The sequence below is a fragment of the Chiloscyllium plagiosum genome, unplaced genomic scaffold (assembly GCF_037043375.1).
Source record: "Chiloscyllium plagiosum isolate Xiang-an unplaced genomic scaffold, Cpla_swu_hap1 HiC_scaffold_31, whole genome shotgun sequence".
NCBI classification, from domain to species: Eukaryota; Metazoa; Chordata; class Chondrichthyes; order Orectolobiformes; family Hemiscylliidae; genus Chiloscyllium; species Chiloscyllium plagiosum.
Genome location: NW_028270169.1, coordinates 57185716 through 57208094, shown reverse-complemented (window position 1 = coordinate 57208094; position 22379 = coordinate 57185716). Strand labels below are relative to the sequence as shown.

The 22379-nt window shown below is 42.9% G+C and overlaps 1 protein-coding gene across 4 annotated transcripts in view; it reads left to right on the top strand.

Annotated features, from left to right (window-relative positions):
• The window catches only part of rabep1 (rabaptin, RAB GTPase binding effector protein 1), a 148503-nt gene that overhangs the window by 30985 nt on the left and 95139 nt on the right, over positions 1 to 22379 (top strand). For 3 of the 4 annotated variants that reach the window (XM_043718846.2, XM_043718845.2, XM_043718843.2), the window contains exon 1: positions 13970 to 14106. The exons of the other annotated variant lie outside the window; for it this stretch is intronic. In XM_043718846.2, coding sequence (XP_043574781.2) covers positions 14007 to 14106 — 100 coding nt within the window. In that variant the 5' untranslated portion in view covers positions 13970 to 14006. Of the gene's footprint in view, positions 1 to 13969; positions 14107 to 22379 lie in introns of those variants that run through there. 4 annotated transcript variants of the gene reach the window in all.

The following is a 22379-nucleotide window of genomic DNA, read 5'->3' as shown; positions in this document are numbered from 1 at the left end:
TGTTTCAAGTCTGTTTGTATCTCAGCCTGGAGTCAGATATATAAATAAATATAATGTTTCGGAGATGCCGGTGTTGGACTGGGGTGTACAAAGTTAAAAATCACACAACACCAGGTTATAGTCCAACAGGTTTAATTGGAAGCACACTAGCTTTCGGAGCGACGCTCCTTCATCAGGTGATTGTGGTGTACATCAGAAATTAGAGATTCATGTAGCAAGGAGAATGCAGTAATTATAGTTGACTTCAATCTGCATGTAGAATGGGTAAGTACAATGGATACCAATGTGGTGGGTAAAGATTTCCTGGAGTGTATATGAGACAGTTTTTCAAAGCGACTTTTATGGAACTAGTGAGAGCTTAGGCATTTTTACATCTAGTGTTATGCACAATCACCTGATGAAGGAGCATCGCTCCGAAAGCTAGTGTGCTTCCAATTAAACCTGTTGGACTATAACCTGGTGTTGTGATTTTTAACTTTATATATTATGTATGTGTGTGTGTGGGGGGGGGGGGGGAGAGAAGAAGAGAGAGAGAGCGCACGTGTGGGTGCATGAACTTCTAAGAGAGAGGGTGTGTGTGTGCACGCACTCTTGACAGACTGTGTGCGCGCTTATGTGCTTGAGAAAGAGTGTGCGCGAGTGTGAGGGAGTTTATGCCTGTCAGAGAGTGAGAGTGTAAGTATGTGTGGTTAAGAGAGGGTTTGTATGACTATGTGTTTGTGTGAGAGAGTGTGCATTGGTGTCTGTGTGTGAGTGTGGTGCCGTCACCTGCAATGTGACATGAACCCAGGATCCCGGTTGGGACATCGCTATCAGCCTCTGTGTTTTTGAATGTCCCAAAGTCCGCCTTGGAGGACGTTTACCTGAAGGTCCGAAGCTGAATGTCCTTGACGGCTGGAGTGTTCCCCCACTGGGAGGGAACTGGCAATTGTTGCCAGTATTGCCGGTATCTATTCATCTGTTGTCGTAGCATCTGTTTTTCTTGCCAATATACTATGCCTTGGGGCATCCTTGCCTGCAGTGTACGAGATAGACAACATTGGCTGAGTCACCTGAGTACCTGCTGTACCCAAGTGGACATCGCACGACAATCGCCAAACAGGGATGTTCCCTCCCAGTGAGGGAGCACTTCAGCCATCAAGGACACATACACTCTCTCACACAAACATGCACTCACACCGACCCTCTCTCATTCATATACATACACACACACACACACACACACACTTGCACACTCACTCCCTGATAGGCATATACCTCCTCAAACTCGCGCACACTCTGTCTCAAGCACACACCAACACACACTCCCCCACTCTCCCTCACACATGCGCACACACTCTCTTACATCCCTCCCTCCCCCCCACATGTGCACACAAACGCATATCTATGAGATGAATTTGCATTTGCAAATTTGTATTTGCAGATACATTCTATGTTGTTCAAAAAGTGAATGATCTATAGACTGTCAGTCAGTGTAGCATTTTATAAATTCCTACTTTGGAAATAAAGTCAGTCTGACTCCAGGCTGAGATATAAACAGACTTGAAACATGTCCTCACACCTAAAATGCATTGTCTGATCTGAGGTGTGACTTTTATTCTGATAAAAACCTGAAGTTATCTTGGGGCAGTAACTTGAAATAAATTCTGGGATTTGCATATTGATCAATTGAAATGTGTATCTCCATTTAAACTGAGTAAAAACTTAATAGCCATCTAGGTTGTCCAATACATTCACATAAGTTGTATGACCCTTTGATCTTTTACTTATAAATTCTGCATCCAATGTATTCTCTCTCACTAACTGCCTGAGAAAGGAGCGGGGGCTCTGAAAGCTTGCAGTTTCAAATAAACCTATTAGACTATAACCTGATGTCGTGTGATTCTTGACTTTGTACAGATAAGCTCTGAGCCCTGCTCAGTTGTCAGCCATCTTTTTCTCTTCTATTATTACCCCAATAACAATTTCTGTTAATTCATTTTTATAGCCACCTTCACTAGTGGAACACAAATTATACAATGTCATTTGATACTACCATATTAAACAGATGAGCAAAAGTTTAGTCAGAACAGTAGTTTATAAGGTGTGGCCTTAATAGTTAAAAGAAAGGCAGTGAGGTTTAGAGAGGGATTGAGAGCTTGGAAGCGTGGCATGAAGTGATTAAAATCTGAAATGGGCAAGGGATCACAAACCTTAACAGGGTTGTGAGATTGAAGGTGGATCCTGAGACCGGAGGAGGACTAAGCCATGAGACGAATCATCATACTGCTTAAACAGGAATCATAGTAGACCAAGTAATTGGTGAATGTAATTAAATCACAAGTAGTACATTTTGAGGTAGTTTGAAAACAAACCTAACTCAGAAATTCAAAAACAATTTGGCAGGCACTTAACTCAATCATTTGCAGCTTCATTTTTCCCTTGTATAATAGTTTGCTCTCAATCCTTTGCACTCAGTTCAATCCAAAACCTAAATAATAAACAGTGACACAACTTCCTGTCTTTAAGTCTGTGTGACATGAATGCACTGACACTTGGACAGGCATACAATTCAATAAATGATGACACTCAGTTTGTCTGGAATAGTAATTCATCAAATGTAGATATTGCCTTCTTGTGTATGTAAATATTTTAGGTAATTCTTGTGTATGGCTTGCAATTACACATATTTAGCTTAATTCATACATCATTGTTTGTTTATATTTTAAGGTGAGCCCTTTAGTAACTATGACGATTTCCTATCTGAACATTTTAGATTGGAATATAAAATATCTTTTTCCAGCTTTAGCTTGCAAACAGCCTGTCACCAGGTGACATTGGGGTCATCCAAGTTTGTCCTCCACTTTGGTTTTTCTAGGTATTGTTTGTAATATATTTAGGTTGCTAAATTCCATTTTGAGTCTCCTTCCCAGTTTTCAGGGTATCCAGGATCTCCCTTGCCACACCACTGTGGTTCCACCACAAACTATACCCTTTGTACCTATCTAATGTCAGAGGTTAGGCTGTGGTTTTACATCTTGTCACTGCATCTGCATGGTTTGACCTTTTTGACTTAGTGCCGTTTCACACTGGAAGATTCACTCCAGTTTGAGGCATTCTGAATTTTAAGAATTTGTTAAAATCAATTAAATTTTTCAACCAACAGATATACAGAACTCTAAATTCCCTTACAAAAACAAAAATTGCTGAAGAAATTCAGTTGGTCTGGCAGCATTTGGGGAGAGGATGCAGAGTCCAACGACACTTCTGCAGAAACTTTTCCTATAAACAACACAAGCACAGCACAGAATCTGATCTGCAGGGAAACCACATCTCAGCTCTCCTATCGTTAATTAAAGATTTCAAACGTCTTTTAGTAAAATTCTATCAGCAATGTAACTGGAAACATAACAAAAAGATTTTCGGAAATACAATATGTCTAATCTCTTACAACAGTTCTCAATTTTTCTCATGGTTGCTAACGTAGAAAAGAATGATGGCATTGGTGGTGCAAGGGGTGGTGGATTGTTGAAGAGGTGTTTAATTTTTATAAACTTGTATATAGTCTTTAGATAGTGCAGTCATACTTCAGTTAATTCCTTACGTGGAAATAGCTATTTCCTGTTTATCCTAATTCTTTATTCCCTCTTGTGATCTTGCCTACCACTTCCTGCACCACCTAATGCCATCATTCTTTTCTACGTAAGCAACCATGAGAAAAATTGAGAACTGCTGTAAGAGATTAGACATATTGTATTTCCGAAAATCTTTTTATGTTTCCAGTTACATTGCTGGATAGAATTTTACTAAAAGATGTTTGAAATCTTAACTATAGGAGAGCTGTGATGTGGCTTTCCTGCAGATCAGATGTGCTTGTGTTGTTTATGGGAAGAGTATTTCCAAAGGTAAAGAGTTGATATGTCAACTCTTTACCTTTGTCAAATGTAGTTGGCTGCCTACTTCAACATTGCCGTTTGGATTTAATATCATATTGTACCTGACAGTGGCCACCCACTTACTTCTATTTTTATTTGTTTAGTACCATGGCATAAATGTTTGTAATCACTCAAGGAATCTAAAATTACAATGGCAAACTGTACATTTGTATTATATTCACCTAGTGGCTGCTTCCTCACCTACATTTTTAGTGTGGCAATAATACATGAACTTCCCTTGTTCGACCATTGAGTTATAACTGAAGTGGTAGTTTCATACATGTTCCTTCCTGTGTCTTTCAAAGAATTTTGCCTGTGCAGTTTCTTGGTTGTACCAGTTAAACAACCATGTAATTACAAGCTCTTTGTTGAAAGCGTTCATAGGAAAATGTTGGAATATTTTATTAAGCAGGATTTAGTAGGACAGTTGGAGAATCACTATGCAATCAGGCACACTCAACATTGATTCGTGAAAGGGAAATCACGTTTGACTGAATTATTGAAACTTTTTGATGATTTAAAAACAATGTGGATGAAGGATGCAGTGTTCTTAGATTTGCAGAAGATATTTGACAAGGTGTAACAAAGGTTACTATGCAAAATAAAACTAATAATGTTGAAAATGACATTGTCACAGGGATAGAGACTCGGTTAGCTTTGGGTTGGCATGTGACAAGTGCAGGGACACAAGGATCAGTGTCAGGGCTTTGACTATTTATTATTTATATTAATCCCTTGAGTAGAGGAGCCAAATTTAGGTATTTTCTAATCAGCCTAGTCAGAGATGTTATCACACACCTTTGGAGCAGGTGGGACTCTGCCCCTGCACTATAAGAGCCCCCAAGGAATGATGGTTGTTAAATTTACTGTTGATGCAAAAAATATGTAGGAATGTAAGTTGCCATCAGGGATCTATAAAGAGAGAGAGAGAGAGATAAAGTTAAGTGAATGGAAAAAACGGCATAAGAATAATGTAGGAAAATATGAACTTGTCCAATTTAGCAGGAAAAACAGAAAAGCAGTGTATTATTTAAAACGAGAGTTTGCAAAACTCTGAGGTCATAGTCATACAGCACAGAAACAGACTCTTCAGTCCAACCAATCCATCCCAACCTGACCTAGTCCCACCTGCCTGGTCCATATCTCTCCAAACATTTATTATTCACTCACTTATCTAAATGTCTTCTAAATGTTTTAACTGTATCTGCATCCACCACTTCCTCTGGAAGTTCAATCCACACACGAGCCACACTCTATATAAAAAAATTGCCGCCTCTTTTATTAAATCTTCCTCTTCTCATCTTAAAAATATGCACCCTAGTCTTGAAATCTCTGGGGGGAAAAGACATCTGCCATTCAAAATACCTTTATCCCTCATTATTGTTCAACCTCCATAAGGTCACCACTCAACCTCCTACACTCTAGTAGAAAAAGTCCCAGCCTCTGCTTGTAACTCATACCCTCCATTCCTGGCAACATTCTGGTAAAACTCTTCTGAACCCTCTCCAGCATAATAATATCCTTCCTATAACAGGGAGACCGGAACTGGACACAGTACTCCAGAACAGGCTTTACCAACATCTTGTACAACCTCAAGATAATGACGTGTAGAGGCATATGAGTGTCTTGGTACATGAATCATAAAATGTTGCTATTCAGCAAGTGATTTGGAAGACAAAAAGAGGTCATTTATTACAAGAGGAATATATGAGTTGTTTTGCCACAGCTGTAGTGATGTTGTTTAGATCATATCTGGAGTACTGCGTACAGTTTTATTATGGGCACAGTTTAAGACAATAGACAGGAGTAGGCCATTCTGCCCTTCGAGCCAGCACCACCAATTAAAATTAAGGGTGTTCCATTTAGGATGAAGATGAAGAAAAGGGCTAAGTGTCTTTGGAACTCTCTTCCTGAGAGAATGGTGGAAGCCTTGTGATTAAGTATTTTTAAGGCAGAGGTAGATACATTTTTGACTAATGGAGTCAAAGGATTTCTGGGTAGGCAGAAATGTGGAGGTGAGTTACTAGCAGAATAACTATGTGGAGTAGGCTTGACAGACTGAATGGTCTGTTGTCCCATTGCCCCCCTCAGTCAAAGCAAAACACTCAGAGACAGTATAGTTTTACCTCCTTCATCTTTAGTCTAGACACTGGAGGGAGAGAGAACGATTGCCCACGTGCACAGAGATGTGAGTTCACAGTCTTCTCTGGAAGAGCAGTTTCTCAATGAACTATCTAGTCATTTTACAGGGGGACACATCCAGATAAGGCAACATATATATTAATTGGGTGACCATTACAATCAACAAATATCAATAGTAAAGATTAAGCCATTTGCTGTTATACAATGAATAACTGGCTTCATGTAATGAATACTTTCACCTTGTTAAACTGACCTCACACTGAATGGTAAATGTAGGTTTGCTCACTGAGCTGGAAGATTCATTTTCAGATGTTTTGTCACCCTACTAGGTAACATCTTCGGTCATCCTCTGGGTGAAGCACTGCTGATGATTCCTGCTTTCTATTTATATGTTTGGGTTTCCTTGGTTCGGTGATGTCATTTCCTGTTCTTTTTCTCAAGGGCATGGTAAATGGGGTCCAAGTCAATGTGTTTGTTGATAAGAGTTCCAGTTGGATGCCATGCTTCTCGGAATTTTCGTGCTTGTCCTAGGATGGATGTGTTGTCCCAATCGAAGTGGTGTCCTCCCTTATCTGTATGTAAGGATATTAGTGAGAGAGGGTCATGTCGTTTTCTGGCTAGTTGATGTTCATATATCCAGGTGGCTAGTTTTCTGTCTGTATGTCCAATGTAGTGTTTGTTATAGTTCTTGCACGGTATTTTGTAAATGAAATTAGTTTTGCTTGTTGTCTGTCTAGGATCTTTGAAATTCATTAGCTGCTGTTTAAGTGTGTTGGTGGGTTTGTGGGCTACCATGATGTCAAAGAGTCTGAGTAGTCTGGCAGTCATTTCTAAGATGTCTTTGATGTAAGGGAGAGTGGCTAGGGTTTCTGGACATGGTTTTTGTCTGCTTGTTTGGGTTTGTTGCTGAGAAATTGGCGGACTGTGTTCATTGGGTACCCATTCTTTTTGAATACACTATATAGGTGGTTTTCCTCTGCTCTGCATAGTTTCTCTGTAGTGCAGTATGTGTGGGCTCATTGAAATAATGTTCTGATGCAGCTTCGTTTGTGGATGTTGAGATGATTGCTTTTGTAGTTCAATATTTGGTCTGTATTGTGTTGTTTTCCTGTAGACGCTGGTTTGAAGCTCCCCATTGGCTGTTCGCTCTACTGCGACATCTAGTAATGGCAGTTTGTTGTTGTTTTCCTCCTTTTTAGTGCAATTTATGCCAGTAAGAGTATTATTGATGGCCTTGAAGGTTTCTAAGATGGCATTCCAACCGGAACTCTATCAACAAATACATTGACTTGGACTCCATTTACCATCCCCTGAGGAAAAGAACAGGAAATGACATCACCAACCTAAAGAAACCCAAACATATAAATAGAAAGCAGGAATCATCAGCAGTGCTTCGTACAGAGGCTCACTGAAGATGTTACCAAGTATGGTGACAAAATGTCTGAAAATGAACCTTTCAGCTCAGCGAGCAAACCTACATCCAGAACCTCAACCTGAGCTACAAATCTTCTCAAAGCTCGCTAATACTGAATGGTTGCAGTATTGTTAAATGGCTCTACATAGTGAATGCTTTTCCCCCTTGTTATACCTGCAGCACCCCATTGTTACTGTAATCAGGCACATTTGTTTGAACTCCCAGAGTTCAAATCAGCAGCTTTGATTTGGAGGTAAGAGCGGCCTTAACTGAGTTAAAGCATCACAGTTCAAGCTCTACTCTAGAAACTTGAGTGTGTAATTTTGGCGCACATTCTACACTGTTTGAAAGACAATTTCTGGTTTAAGGTATTATGAAAATCAGGCATCAATAAACTGGTCTGCTGTATTTATTTTGTTGCTGCATCTGTAAAAAAGCAATTTATTAACTTTTGCTTAAATACAACTTCCAGTGTTAAACTGAAATCCTGCTTGTGTTGCCAGTGGACAAAACTAAATTCACAGCAGTATTCAAAGAAAGCAGGGAAACCTTTGCCTGGTATCCCCAAAAAAATTACCTTCTCATTTTGAATCTTGCCAGTTATCTCATTATTTTTTGTGGTAACTCACTATAAACAAATTGCCTGATGCTATTACAACATCAACATTACCAAAGTACTTCATGACCTCTGAAACACCTTGAAAGTTGCTGAGAACATAAAAAGCATGATATAATGCATGTTCACTTTGCCATGTGAACTTGCGAACCAACCACAATATGACTTCAATCAACACTGAGAAATGGATCAGAAATTATTTGTGCCAAGGCCAAATGACAGAAAAGATTTGCAAGAAAATCTGTGATTATATTTGTGAGATGAACAGTTCAGTTACTAATTCTAACATGTAATTGCAAAAGAATGCCAGGTGAATTCAGTTAGCAATGCTATGAAGAAGCAGACATAACACAGCCAAATTACCATTGATATGACAGTGAACCGATGAAAAAAACTGAACATTCATACACAGCCTATGACCAGATGATAGCCTAAAAACAAACACAAAAGTTCAGCTCTTAAAGAGAGTTACTATCTTTCTCTCCAACATCTGCATAACTTTTAATAATTAATTATATACTTGATGTAAATAAAATAGAACGTAGACATGTCCGAAAAAGGTTCATGGCATTGTATCCACGAAAGCACCCTTCAGCAGGCAAAATGTCTTAGTGTGCAAATCTTATGTGGAAAAATATATCCAAAAACAGAAAATAAACCTCTCCCTGCTTTGAATACAAAATTTCAGAATTTGATTCTGAGCATCAATATTTCTTCAGTAATAAAAATTAAAAAGAGTTAATAATTCTAAAGCTTCTTTTGCTATTCCTTCACAGAGCCAGTGGACACCTACATTTGCCACTGTCATTGAGACAGTGAGGAGGCAATTTTACTGGCAGTCTCCTCAATGAAGACAGTTGTTAAAAGATTGCCTTGTGTAGCTTGAGTTGTCCTCATTGTCCTTTCCTCATTACGATTCCTTAATAGTTAATTCACACCATGCTTAATATTACAAACCTTTACTTTTAAATTAGCATAATATTTTACAAATATAAATTAGGAGCAGAGATAGACCTGAGAATATGTATAAGGTATAAACAGGTAGGAAAAGAGTTAAGTTCTGAGTTTTGTGAAATAAGAGGTTCCACTGAACATGACTCAAATCAGATAAGAACTTACAGTTCTGTAAAAAAGCAATACAGCAGACCAGTTTATTGATGCCTGATTTTCATAATACCTTAAACCAGAAATTGTCTTTCAAACAGTGTAGAATGTGTGCCAAAATTACACACTCAAGTTTCTAGAGTAGAGCTTGAACTGTGATGCTTTAACTCAGTTAAGGCAATTCTTACCTCCAAATCAAAGCTGCTGATTTGAACTCTGGGAGTTCAAACAAATGTGCCTGATTACCAAACTCTTTCAGAAATAAAAACATAAAATGCTGGGGAAAGTCAGCAAAATGCCAGAGAATGGCAGCATCTGCGGAGAGAGAAATAGAGGTAACATTTCAAGTCTGATTTGATTCTGAAGAAGAGTCACATCGGACTCAATGTTAACTCTTTCTTTCTCCACAGATGGTGCCAGTCTGAGTTTCTCCGACATCTTGTTTTTATTTCAGATTTTCAACAACCGCAGTATTTAACTTTTATACGAGGCTCTTAGTCTTTTCTTGTGTATTCGCAACATATTCAATTTAGATCCATGCCTTCTACTGCTGAGGACTTACACTTTTATACATGTCATGTCACACAATTAATAATTATTGTTTTACAGCAGTCTTTCTACACAAGCTAATCACTCAGCTCTGCAGTCCACTCTGAAAGGCAGGAAGCATCATTCTGTCAGGCTACAATATTCAAGCAGAAAATACTAGATTGATTTTTTTTAACAGGTTACAACAACAAAATAAATGCAGCAGTTCAGTTTATTGATTCTCTATTTTCATAATACTTCAAGCCGGAAATTGGATTTTAAATCTGTAACTTCTCTAACTCTTAAGGTGTACAACCAACTGTGTCAAGCTGATTCTGAGCTGATATCCAAGCTAATTAACTTGTAAATTTTTAATCTAGGATGCGAGAGCATATGCCAAAAAACGAATTGTCTTTATTATTTACTATCTGTGTCTGTTTAGCATTGATAGACATGCTCAGTATCAAATGGTGGTAACTTGTTACGTTCTCTGTGGAATGAGATGGCTTTATTCCAGCAGTTTATTGAGGTCTGCAGCACAACAATGTAGTGTGGTTTTGATGTTAAAAGAGATTTAGATTTGAAAAGGATCTGTTTCAGAAGAAACCTTGTGCTGAGGTTATTATTAAGCCTCAGTAATATCAGTGTGACCCAAAGCTTTTTAAAGTAAAGGTATCACTCTGAGAAAAGCTATGTTCATTCTTTACAAACTTCCAAAATCCTATTAATATAGTTGTGCTAAAACATGGTGGATAGTGGCTTGAGTGAAAGGAAGAATATTTTGGTTCAGCATGAGTGCTAATGGAATCAAAATGACTGCGGATAAACTTGAGTAAGAGATGGTCATTTACTTGGGAATGCTTCAGTGCTCATATATTATTAATTGCAAATCCATTTTTTTCCTCAGCCCATAAGATCCAATAATTGATATGGGCCAGTATTTCCATTTTCCATCATGGGATGGTGCAAAACAGAGGGAAGTCATCAGCTCATTATGTTTGTATCAGCTCTTTGAAAGTATCATAGCCCTGTGTGTTATTCCCTTTCATTTGTTCATCAAATTCTCTTCTAAAAGTTGCCATTTGATCTTTTCCCAGCATCCTTTCCTAGTATATGCATTACTCTGTTTTAATAAAAATGTGTTTGGTATTGTAACAACTTTGATTTTTAGAATAGGTTCTGATTGAGATTCTTCAACTTTAGTTTGTGTCTATGGCATGAAAGATTCTGCTGTTATCGCAGGCTTATTTTAGTGTATCAGAATGGAGGTGAAAATGCACTTAAGCTAATAAACCTCTTTCCTGTTACTGGGAATGTATCTCCTTGGATTACTTGCATCTCTTCCACCATTAGTAATAATTTTTCTCTGTTAGATGAACAGGAAATTTCAAATTGTATTACTGAGTATCTTACACAGTCGAAAGCGATGTGTTGAAGGACTATGTTTTAATATATTCTGCTGAATTTTCATTGATAATATTGCTTGAATTATTAAGTATCTGGATCTCCTGATTATATTTGAATCTTGATTCAGATTTTAAATTTCTGGTATTGATTTGATCTCATTTCACCCTGAGCTGAGATGCCATAGAATGGAAGAAGCTGGTGGAAGTTAAATATTCATGAGTTTTCCACAATTTCTTCCACTCTGATCTCATCTACTAGCTGAGTGCCCCGGAATAGGAAAGTTCACTTAAATTTTTGAACTCCGGTTCTTAAGGTCTAGGGGGCTGTCTTGGCATGATCACTTCCCTGTCTGTTTACTGAATTGTCTAGAACAGCTGATGGTCATGTGACTGTGTGAAGGCAAACTGTTCTGAACAGCTTTTGTACATTAGCAGAGTGATTACTGAGGGAGATTGAAGTTTTTGATTCCTAGCTCCCACCTGCCGTGGGGTATCAAAATCTTCAACATTTGATTTCAGCATTGCTATTAGTGAATAACTTATGACAGCAGCAACAGGAAATGAATTCTCAATATACTGAGGCAAGCCCATCTTGAAATGCAATGCAGCATAACAGATGTATTTAACTCAGCGACTATTTAAAAAAGCAGCAAGTAGAAAAGTGGAGAAAAGCATGAAGACTTGGGAACTTGGGGAAGTTAGTGGTCATATCTTGGGGACAGTCCATATCACAGAGGAGGTGTTGGACATACTAGAATGCATGAAGGTGGATAAATCTCCTGGTCCTGACCAGATATATCCAAGAGCCCTGTAAGAGGCTAGAGAAGAAATTGTGAAGGCCCAGGCTGATAGTTTTGCATCATCGTTAACCATGGGTGAGGTCCCGGAAGATTGGAGGGTAGCAAATGTTGTGCCCTTATTCCAAAAGGGCTGCAAAGAAAATCCTGGGAACTGTGGACCAGTGAGCTTCACATCTGTAGTGGGTAAGTTACTTGAGAAGATTCTGATGGATAGGATATACATGCATTTGGAAAGACACAGTTTGATTAGGAATAGTCAGCATGGCTTTGTGCGTGGGAGATCATGCCTCACAAGTTTATTAGACTTCTTTGATGAAGTGACCAGGAAGGTTGGCGAGGGCGGGTGATGGATGTAGTCTGTATGCATTTCAGTAAGGCCTTTGATAACGTTCAACATGCTAGACTGCTCTGGAAGGTTAGATCGCATGGAATTGAGGGGGAGCCTGCAAATTGGGTACACAGTAGGTAATAGCAGAGGGTAATAGTGGAAGGATGCTTGTCAGACTGGAGACCTGGATGACTGCCTCAGGGGCCAGTGCTGGGCCCGTCGCTGTTTGTTATCTATATCAATGATTTGGATGAGAATGTACAAGGTGTGATTAGTAAGTTTGCTGATGACAGTATTGTGGACAATGAAGAAGGTTATCAGAAATTGCAGCAGGACCTTGATTAGCTGGGGAAGTGGACCGAGAAATGGCAAATGGAGTTTAATTTCGATAAGTGTGAGGTCTTACATTTTGGAAAGTCAAATTAAAGTAGGAGTTTCATGGTGAATGGTAGGGTCTTAAGGAGTGTTGTGGAACAGTGGGATCTTGGAGTTCAGGTGCACGGTTCTCTGAAAGTGAAGTCACAGGTCAACACAGGCAGTGAAGAGCATTGAGTGTAGAAGTTGGGGAGTTATGTTGCAGTTGTATAGGATGTTGGTGAGGCTTCAGTTGGAGTATTAAGTTCAGTTTTGGTCACGTTGCTATAGTAAGGATGTTATTAAACTAGAAAGAATGCAGAAGAAATTTACAAGGGTCTGGGTTATAGGGAGAGGTTGGACAAGCTAGGACTCCTTTCTTTCGAGCATAGGAGAGTGAGAGGGGAGCTTATGGAGGGTGTATAAGATCGTAAAAGGCATGGATAGGGTGAATGCACTCAGTCTTTTTCCCAGGGTTGGGGATTCGAGGACTAGAGGGCATCAGTTTAAGGTTGGAGGGGAAATAATAAAAGGGGACCTGAGGGGCAACTTTTTTACACAGAGGATGGTACGCGTATTATATGAGCTGCCAGCGGAGGTTGTTGACGGGTACATCAACAACATTAAAAGGCATTTGGACAAATACGTGAAAAGTAAAGGTTTAAAAGGATATGGGCCAAATGCAGGGAAATGGTTTTAGTGTAAGTAAACATTTTTTGTCAGCATGGACCAGTTTGGGCCAAAGGGCCTGTCTCTGTGCTGTGGGACTCTATGACTCTAAAAATCAGAGAATTGCTTTCTCAGTGATCTATTGGCTATTTGATATTTATTCATTGTTTATAGATTTAAGATATGAGGCAGAATGTTTAGAGAGATATGAGAAAAACTATTTTTCACTTGGAGGGTGGTGGGAATCTGGAACTCGCTGTCTGTAGGGTAGTAGAGACAGAAACCCTTGTCACATTTAGGAAGGATTTAGATGTGCCCTTGTGATACCAAGTCAGACAAGGCTATAACCTAAGTCCTAGAAAATGGCATTAGAATAGTTGGTGCTTATGTTAGACTGGCACAGACTCAGTGGGCTGAAGGGCTTTCCTCTGTGCTGTGAACCTCTCTAACTCTGTCTCTATGGCAGTTGCAGCCTTAGGAAGATGTCAAATGCCTGAGTAAGTTGTTTTCTAGCAGTTTATTGCTGTATCCCAAAATGTAGAGATATCAGTACAAATTACATTACACTGTTGTGTAAATTCTTAGAAATTGAATGAATGATGCTCAAACTTAGCCCTGAGAATAGGTTCCAATATTTTTCACCTAAGCATTGCAGCAGTTCATGTATTATTGTAGTACAGTACAGTGAAGTATCACTGACTCCATGAGAAACCATTAATAACTTATGCGTAATGAAAATTATAGATCACCAACCCAAAATATCATGTTTCTCTCCACAGCTGCTGTCAGACCTGCCGAGCAGTCCCAAGATTTCCTATTGCTATGCCACAGGTAAATGTGGCAAAGAAACAAGAAATGTGGAGATGGGTGCACTGTCATTGCCCCATCTCCACATACTGCTCATGGGGTCAGCTTTTGATGACATTTACTGCTTCCTTCTGGTTTCGCTATGAAGCTTGTGTCTTCATTGGTTGATAGTTCTTAATTCGGGGATATCCATATATTAGGTGTATTAGGCTTCAAAAAGCATTCAGATTAATAGTTTATTTAAGTTTTATTGTAAATTTACAGTATAGAACAAACGTCTGCTTCCATCTTTCCCTGTGCAGAAGTCAACACTTCACTGAGGAAAACCTCAGTTTTCAGCTACTTAAATCAACTTGTTCAATGTACGAAGAAGCTGAAAATGTGTTACTGGAAAAGCGCAGCAGGTCAGGCAGCATCCAAGGAACAGGAGAATCGACGTTTCGGGCATGAGCCCTTCCTGAAGACCTGCACTTTTCCAGCAACACATTTTCAGTTCTGATCTCCAGCATCTGCAGTCCTCACTTTCTCCCAATGTACGAAGAAGCACGTCTGATTCAGATAGGGATCGAGTCACTACCACCACAAGAGCTCCAGTAAATGTTTTAATCTGTTCATAAACAGTATGGTACCTCTCCAAGCCACAGGGACTTCAACCCTGATCTTCAGGCCTAGAGGTTGAGTCACCACTGCATCATTCGGGCCTTCCTAAGAGCTCAGTTTTTTTTTAAGAAACCCAATGCCAATTTGGCAATTTTTCAAATTAATAAACATGCCCCCGAACACACACCTGGGAGCGAAACAACGGATCAAAATGGATAGGAGTGTAGAACTCACTTTTTTTTAATTTAAAAAAGAAACCATTACCAAGTTATCAAACCGCCAAATTTAGAACTTGATTGTTGAGTATGTTTAACCTACGCGTTCAGGCATGTTGTAACATAGCTTTGGAGCTTGAACTGTGGCTTTCTGGTCCAGTGGAGGACACAATGCCACTTGACAAATGCCCAAAGAACTCTGCTGTCACTTGCTTTCAGTCAACTCTGGAACTGATTTGTTTGAGCCTTATAAGCACCTGTGATCTTGCTCTGACAAATAGATTATTACATCTCTGGCAAGAGTCCATGTAGTCCATCACACACGAGCCAGCTCTCTGAAAACATCAGCAAATTTCTATTCCAATATCCAATCTCTTTACTTGTTTAGCAAAAAACCTCTTTCAAATATTTATCCACTTCCATTTCTCATTTCTATTTATAGATTCTGTTTTAGGTGGTCATACCAATATCTATCTTCTTTTGGTATTGATCTCAATTGTATACCCTGAATTACTGACTATATTTTTGGAAATTCTTTTTTTCTAATTTATATTGTCAAAACTTTCTATATCCGATATCTTGTTATCTTCCTCTACTCCTAATATCAACATTAATATCAACTTGCTGTTGACATTGCTCCTCATAAGGTGCCTAAAACGGGACACCATTTTCTTACTGTAGGCTGGTCAATGATTTATAGGGGTTTAGCATTACATCACCTAGTTACCAGTCTGATGAAGAGTATACCTCTGAAATGCCGCAGACTGTCTTCTCTTCACATGCTGACTGGCCAACCTATTTTGCAATGTTGTCTGAATTTATTTTCAATTTTCTGAATTTAGCATCTTACTGAATGCTAAAGCAAAGTGAAATTATTACGACTTATAAAACCTAGAATTCTGAAGTTACTTTTGCTCCATTTCGCATACTCCTTTACTTATACTTACAATTAATGTGTGTCATCTCAGATCTCTCTGCACTAGTTTCTATTTAGTATCAAACAACCCAGTCTATTTACTTGTTTGTGGACAACAATTTTCAAAGTTAACCACCTGTCCTATTTTGTGTTTATCTGAATACCTGAATGAGGCAGAGTTCTCCCACTCTTAATAATGACAGATCTAAAATCATCCTTTTTGTGCCCAAACACCACCTATCTGAGAAGTGCCCAGGTCTGGTGCAATCAACCTGAAGCTGAATCCAGAGGTTACGGACCTCTGAGAATTCCTGTTACTCTGAGCGCAGTTCCTTCTCTCACTGCCAATTAGTCACTCCAACTATTTCCATCTACAAATTATAGAACAGTTTCTCAATACTTCATCTCTTGATCCCCCACCTCCCCCAATGCACCCAGTTAAGGGCCATAATCCACTGTATTATCTCCTGTTAGCTCCAATTCTCTAAAACTACCCTTATTGCGGTTCTCAGCTTCATTTTGATAAAGTACAAGTTGGCTGGATTGCTGCATTGTCGTTCTTACTTTGTACCATGGTATGTCCACTCATAACACCGGCCCTTGTTAGGGTTCATGTATCCCAGGGATGTGACATGCAAGATGCATATGCTCCCTTTCACATTTCATGCAAACCTCTGTGTTTCCTGCCTTTATTATTCTCCAGCTCCATGCTTTTTGTATGTGAGCTCTACTCTTGCAACACTATCTTACATCGGGTCTGCTTTTAGAGTCATACAGCACAGAAGTAAACCCTTTGGCTCAATTCATCCATGCCATAAAACCACTACAGTGTGGAAACAGGCCATTTGGCCCACACATCCACACCAACCCTCCAAAGAGTATCCCACCCAGACATATTCCCCTCCCTAACCTACCTAACTTAGACATCCCTGAACACTATGGGCAATTTAGCATGGCCAATTCAACTAACCTGCACATCTGTGGGAGAAAACTGGAGCACCCAGAGGAAACCCATTCAGACACTGGGAGAATGTGCAAACTCCACACAGACAGTTGCCCAAGACTGGAATCGAACCGGGGTCTCTGGCACTGTGAAGCAGCGGTTGTTAACCACTGAGCCACCATGCTGACCAGGTTCCTGAACTGAACTAGTCCCATTTGCCTGTGTTTGGACCATATTTCTTTAAACCCTTTCCTGTCTATGTTTAAAAATGTCTTTTAAATATTGTAATCCTACCCCTCTACACTTCTCTGGCAACTCAATCTACATATGAAGTACCCTCTGTCCCTTGGGTCTCTTTTAAATTCATGCGCCCTCACCTTAACCTATGTTTTGAACTCTCCTACCCTAGAAAAAGACCGTGGCTTTTCACGTTATATATGCCCCTCTTTATAAATTCGATAAGGTCACCCATAAGCCTCATGTGCTCCAGCAAATAAAACCTCAGCCTATCCAGCTTCTCTTTTATAACTCAAGTTTTCCAGTCTTAACAATACCCTAATAAATCTGTTTTGCACCTTTTCCAGTTTAATTACATTCTATAGCAGTGCGACCAGAATTGTGTGCAGTACTCTCGATGTGGCCTTGCTAGTGCGTTGTACAGCTGAAACATGACATCCCAATTCCTGTACTCAGTGCTCTGATGGTTAGAGCAAGCGTGCCAAACACTGCTTTCCCCACCCTGTGAACCACTTTCAAGGAACTGAGCACCTGAACCCCAGGGTCTTTCTATTGGAAAATACTCCCAGGGCCTTTAATTAACTGTAAATCTTGACCTGATTTCTTTTACAAAAATGCAGCACCTGGCATTTATCCAAATTAAGTTCCATCTGCCATTCCTCAGTACACTGGCCAAGTTGACCAGGATACATGAATACTCTTTAGATAACCTCCTTCACTGTCCACTATGATGTGGAGGTGCCAGTGTTGGACTAGGGTAGACCAAAGTAAAAGAATTATACAAAATCGGGTTATAGTCCAACAGCTTTATTTGAAATCACAAGCTTTCAGAGCGACACTCCTTCATCAGATGCAGAGAGGGCACACCAACACACAGAGATCAAAGGATCATACAATTGGTGTAAGTGAGTGAACAAACTTAAAAACGGCTGATGGAGAATGCTGTTTGAAAGGAGGTGCAAGTTTGGACTGATTAAGAGTGTCAGGGAGTATATGTGCATGTGTGAGAAAGAGTGTGCCCGTCAGAGTGTAATAAGTAATCCAAAACTGTACAAACTAATTAAGATTTGGAGACACCAGTGTAGGACTGGGGTGGACAAAGATGAAAATCACACAACACCAGGTTATAGTCCAACAGGTTTATTTGGAAGAACTAGCTTATGGAGCGCTGTTCCTTTAACCACCTGATGAAGGAGCAGCGCTCCGAGAGCTTGTATTTCCAAATAAACCTGTTGAACTATAACCTAGTGTTACCTGATTTTTAATTTCCAACTAATTAAGGTAGAGAGATCATAAAAATTTATCAAAGTTGATGCTGTCAAAATAGGACAATAAGGAAAATTTTGAAGATACAGAATAGTGTATCTCTCTCTCTCTCTCTCACACACACAATCCCTTTCTCTCACAATATCTCTCTCACTCTGCCCCCTCACACACCGCCCCACCCTCTCACTCCACCCCCGCGCCACACTCTGCGCACCCCGTCCACACTTCGCGCCCCCGGTCTCTCTCTCTCTCTCTCTCTCTCTCTCTCCCCTCTTCTCTCTCCCTCTTCTCTCTCCCCTCTCCTCCCTCCCTCTCCTCTCTCCTCTCCTCTCTCCCTCTCCTCTCTCCCTCTCCTCTCTCCTCTCTCCCTCTCCTCTCTCCCTCTCCTCTCTCCCTCTCCTCTCTCCCTCTCCTCTCTCCCTCTCCTCTCTCCCTCTCCTCTCTCCCTCTCCTCTCTCCCTCTCCTCTCTCCCTCTCCTCTCTCCCTCTCCTCTCTCCCTCTCCTCTCTCCCTCTCCTCTCTCCCTCTCCTCTCTCCCTCTCCTCTCTCCCTCTCCTCTCTCCCTCTCCTCTCTCCCTCTCCTCTCTCCCTCTCCTCTCTCCCTCTCCTCTCTCCCTCTCCTCTCTCCCTCTCCTCTCTCCCTCTCCTCTCTCCCTCTCCTCTCTCCCTCTCCTCTCTCCCTCTCCTCTCTCCTCTCCTCTCTCCCTCTCCTCTCTCCCTCTCCTCTCTCCCTCTCCTCTCTCCCTCTCCTCTCTCCCTCTCCTCTCTCCCTCTCCTCTCTCCCTCTCCTCTCTCCCTCTCCTCTCTCCCTCTCCTCCCTCCCTCTCCTCCCTCCCTCTCCTCCCTCCCTCTCCTCCCTCCCTCTCCTCCCTCCCTCTCCTCCCTCCCTCTCCTCCCTCCCTCTCCTCCCTCCCTCTCCTCCCTCCCTCTCCTCCCTCCCTCTCCTCCCTCCCTCTCCTCCCTCCCTCTCCTCCCTCCCTCTCCTCTCTCCCTCTCCTCTCTCCCTCTGTCTCCCGCTCGTGCACCTGTTCTCTCTCTCTCTCTCAGTATCGCGTGCCCAGTCTCTCTTTCTCTCTCTCTCTCTCTCGATCGCGTGCCCAGTCTCTCTCTGTCTCTCTCTCTCATTTGCGCGCCCAGTCTCTCTCTCCTTCTTAATCGCACACTCTGTCCCCCTCGCGATCGTGTGCGCCCGGTCTGCCCCTCCGCGATCGTGTGCGCCCGGTCTGCCCCTCGCGATCGTGTGCGCCCGGTCTGCCCCTCGCGATCGTGTGCGCCCGGTCTGCCCCTCGCGATCGTGTGCGCCCGGTCTGCCCCTCGCGATCGTGTGCGCCCGGTCTGCCCCTCGCGATCGTGTGCGCCCGGTCTGCCCCTCGCGATCGAGTGCGCCCGGTCTGCCCCTCGCGATCGAGTGCGCCCGATCTGCCCCTCGCGATCGTGTGCGCCCGTCTGCCCCTCGCGATCGTGTGCGCCCGGTCTGCCCCTCGCGATCGAGTGCGCCCGGTCTGCCCCTCGCGATCGTGTGCGCCCGGTCTTCCCTCGCGATCGAGTGCGCCCGGTCTGCCCCTCGCGATCGAGTGCGCCCGGTCTGCCCCTCGCGATCGAGTGCGCCCGGTCTGCCCCTTGCGATCGAGTGCGCCCGGTCTCTCTCTCTCTCCCCCTCTCCCTTTCTCTTGATCAGGCGCTCAGTCTCTCTCGATCGCTTGCCCAGTCTCTCTCTCTCTCTCTCTCTCTCTCTGTGTCTCTCTCTCTCTCTCTATCTCTCTATTACGCGCCCAGTCTCCCTCTCGATTACGTGCCCAGTCTCTCTCTCTCTCTCTCTCTCTCTGTGTGTCTCTCTCTCTCTCTATCTCTCTATTACGCGCCCAGTCTCCCTCTCGATTACGTGCCCAGTCTCTCTCTCTCTCTCTCTCTCTCGATCACACGCCCAGTCTCTCTCTCTCTCTCTCTCTCTCTGTGTCTCTCTCTATCTCTCTATCACGCGCCCAGTCTCCCTCTCGATCGCTTGCCCAGTCTCTCTCTCTCTCTCTCTCTCTCTATCTCTCTATCACGCGCCCAGTCTCCCTCTCGATCACATGCCCAGTCTCTCTCTCTCTCTCTGTCTCTCGATCACACGCCCAGTCTCTCTCTCTCTCTCTATCTCTCTATCACGCGCCCAGTCTCCCTCTCGATCACGTGCCCAGTCTCTCTCTCTCTCTCTCTCTCGATCACATGCCCAGTCTCTCTCTCTGTCTCTCGATCACACGCCCAGTCTCTCTCTCACGAACATGCGCCCAATTTCTCTCTCGATCGCGTGCCCAGTCTGTCTCTCTCCCTCTCGATTGCGTACCCAGTCTCTCTCTCTCTCTCTCTCTCTCTCTCTCTCTTCTGTGTCTCTCTCTCTCTCTCTCTCTCTATCTCTCGATTACGTGCCCAGTCTCTCTCTCTCTCTCTCTCTCTCTCTCTCTCGATCACACGCCCAGTCTCTCTCTCTCTCTCTCTCTCTCTCTCTCGATCACACGCCCCAGCCTCCCTCTCTCTCTCTCTCTCTCTCTCTCTCGATCACAGCCCAGTCTCTCTCTCTCTCTTTCTCTCTCACGACGCGCCCAGTTTCTCTCTCGATCGCGTGCCCAGTCTGTCTCTCTCTCTCTCTCTCGATCATCTGCCCAGTTTCTCTCTCTCTCTCGATCGCGCACCCAGTCTCTCCCTCTCTTTCTCTCTCTCTCTCTCACGAACACGCGCCCAGTTTCTCTCTCGATCGCGTGCCAGTCTGTCTCTCTCTCTCTCGATCATCTGCCCAGTTTTTCTCTCTCTCTCTCGATCGCGCACCCAGTCTCTCTCTCTCTCTCTCTCTCTCTCTCTCTCTTTCTCTCTCACGAACACGCACCCAGTTTCTCTCTCGATCGCGTGCCCAGTCTCTCTCTCTCTCTCAATCATCTGCCCAGTTTCTCTCTATCTCTCTCTCGATCACGCACCCAGTCTCTCTCTCTCTCTCTCTCTCTCTCTCTCTCTCTCTCTCTCTCTCTCTCACGAACACGCGCCCAGTTTCTCTCTCGATCATCTGCCCACTCTCTCTCTCTCTCTCTCTCTCTCTCTCGATCGCGCACCCAGTCTCTCTCTCTCTCTTGATCGCGCGCCCAGTTTCTCTCTCCTCTCTCTCTCACTCTCGATTGCGCGCCCAGTTTCTCTCTCTCTCTCTCTCGATCACGCGCCCAGTCTCTCTCTCTCTCTCTGTTTCTCTCACGAACACGCGCCCAGTTTCTCTCTCGATCGCGTCCCAGTCTCTCTCTCTCTCTCTCTTGATCGCGCGCCCAGTTTCTCTCTCGATCGTGTGCCAAGTCTCTCTCTCTCTCTCTCTCTCGATCGCGCACCCAGTCTCTCTCTCTCTCTTGATCGCGCGCCCCAGTTTCTCTCTCTCTCTCTCTCTCACTCTCGATTGCGCGCCCAGTTTCTCTCTCTCTCTCTCTCTCGATCACGCGCCCAGTCTCTCTCTCTCTCTCTCTCTTTCTCTCACGAGCACGCGCCCAGTTTCTCTCTCGATCGCGTCCCCAGTCTCTCTCTCGATCATCTGCCCAGTTTCTCTCTATCTCTCTCTCTCTCTCACTCTCTCTCTCTCTCTCTTGATCGCGCGCCCAGTTTCTCTCTCGATCGTGTGCCAAGTCTCTCTCTCTCTCTCACTCTCGATCGCGTGCCCAGTTTCTCTCTCTCTCTCTCTCGATCACGCGCCCAGTCTCTCTCTCTCTCTCTCTCTTTCTCTCACGAGCACGCGCCCAGTTTCTCTCTCGATCGCGTCCCCAGTCTCTCTCTCGATCATCTGCCCAGTTTCTCTCTATCTCTCTCTCTCTCTCCACTCTCTCTTTCTCTCTCTCGATCACGCACCCAGTCTCTCTCTCTCTCTCTCTCTTTCTCTCACGAGCACGCGCCCAGTTTCTCTCTCGATCGCGTCCCCAGTCTCTCTCTCGATCATCTGCCCAGTTTCTCTCTATCTCTCTCTCTCTCTCACTCTCTCTTTCTCTCTCACGAACACGCGCCCAGTTTCTCTCGATCGTGTGCCAAGTCTCTCTCTCTCTCTCACTCTCGATCGCGCGCCCAGTTTCTCTCTCTCGATCGCGCGCCCAGTCTCTCTCTCTCTCTCTCTCTTTCT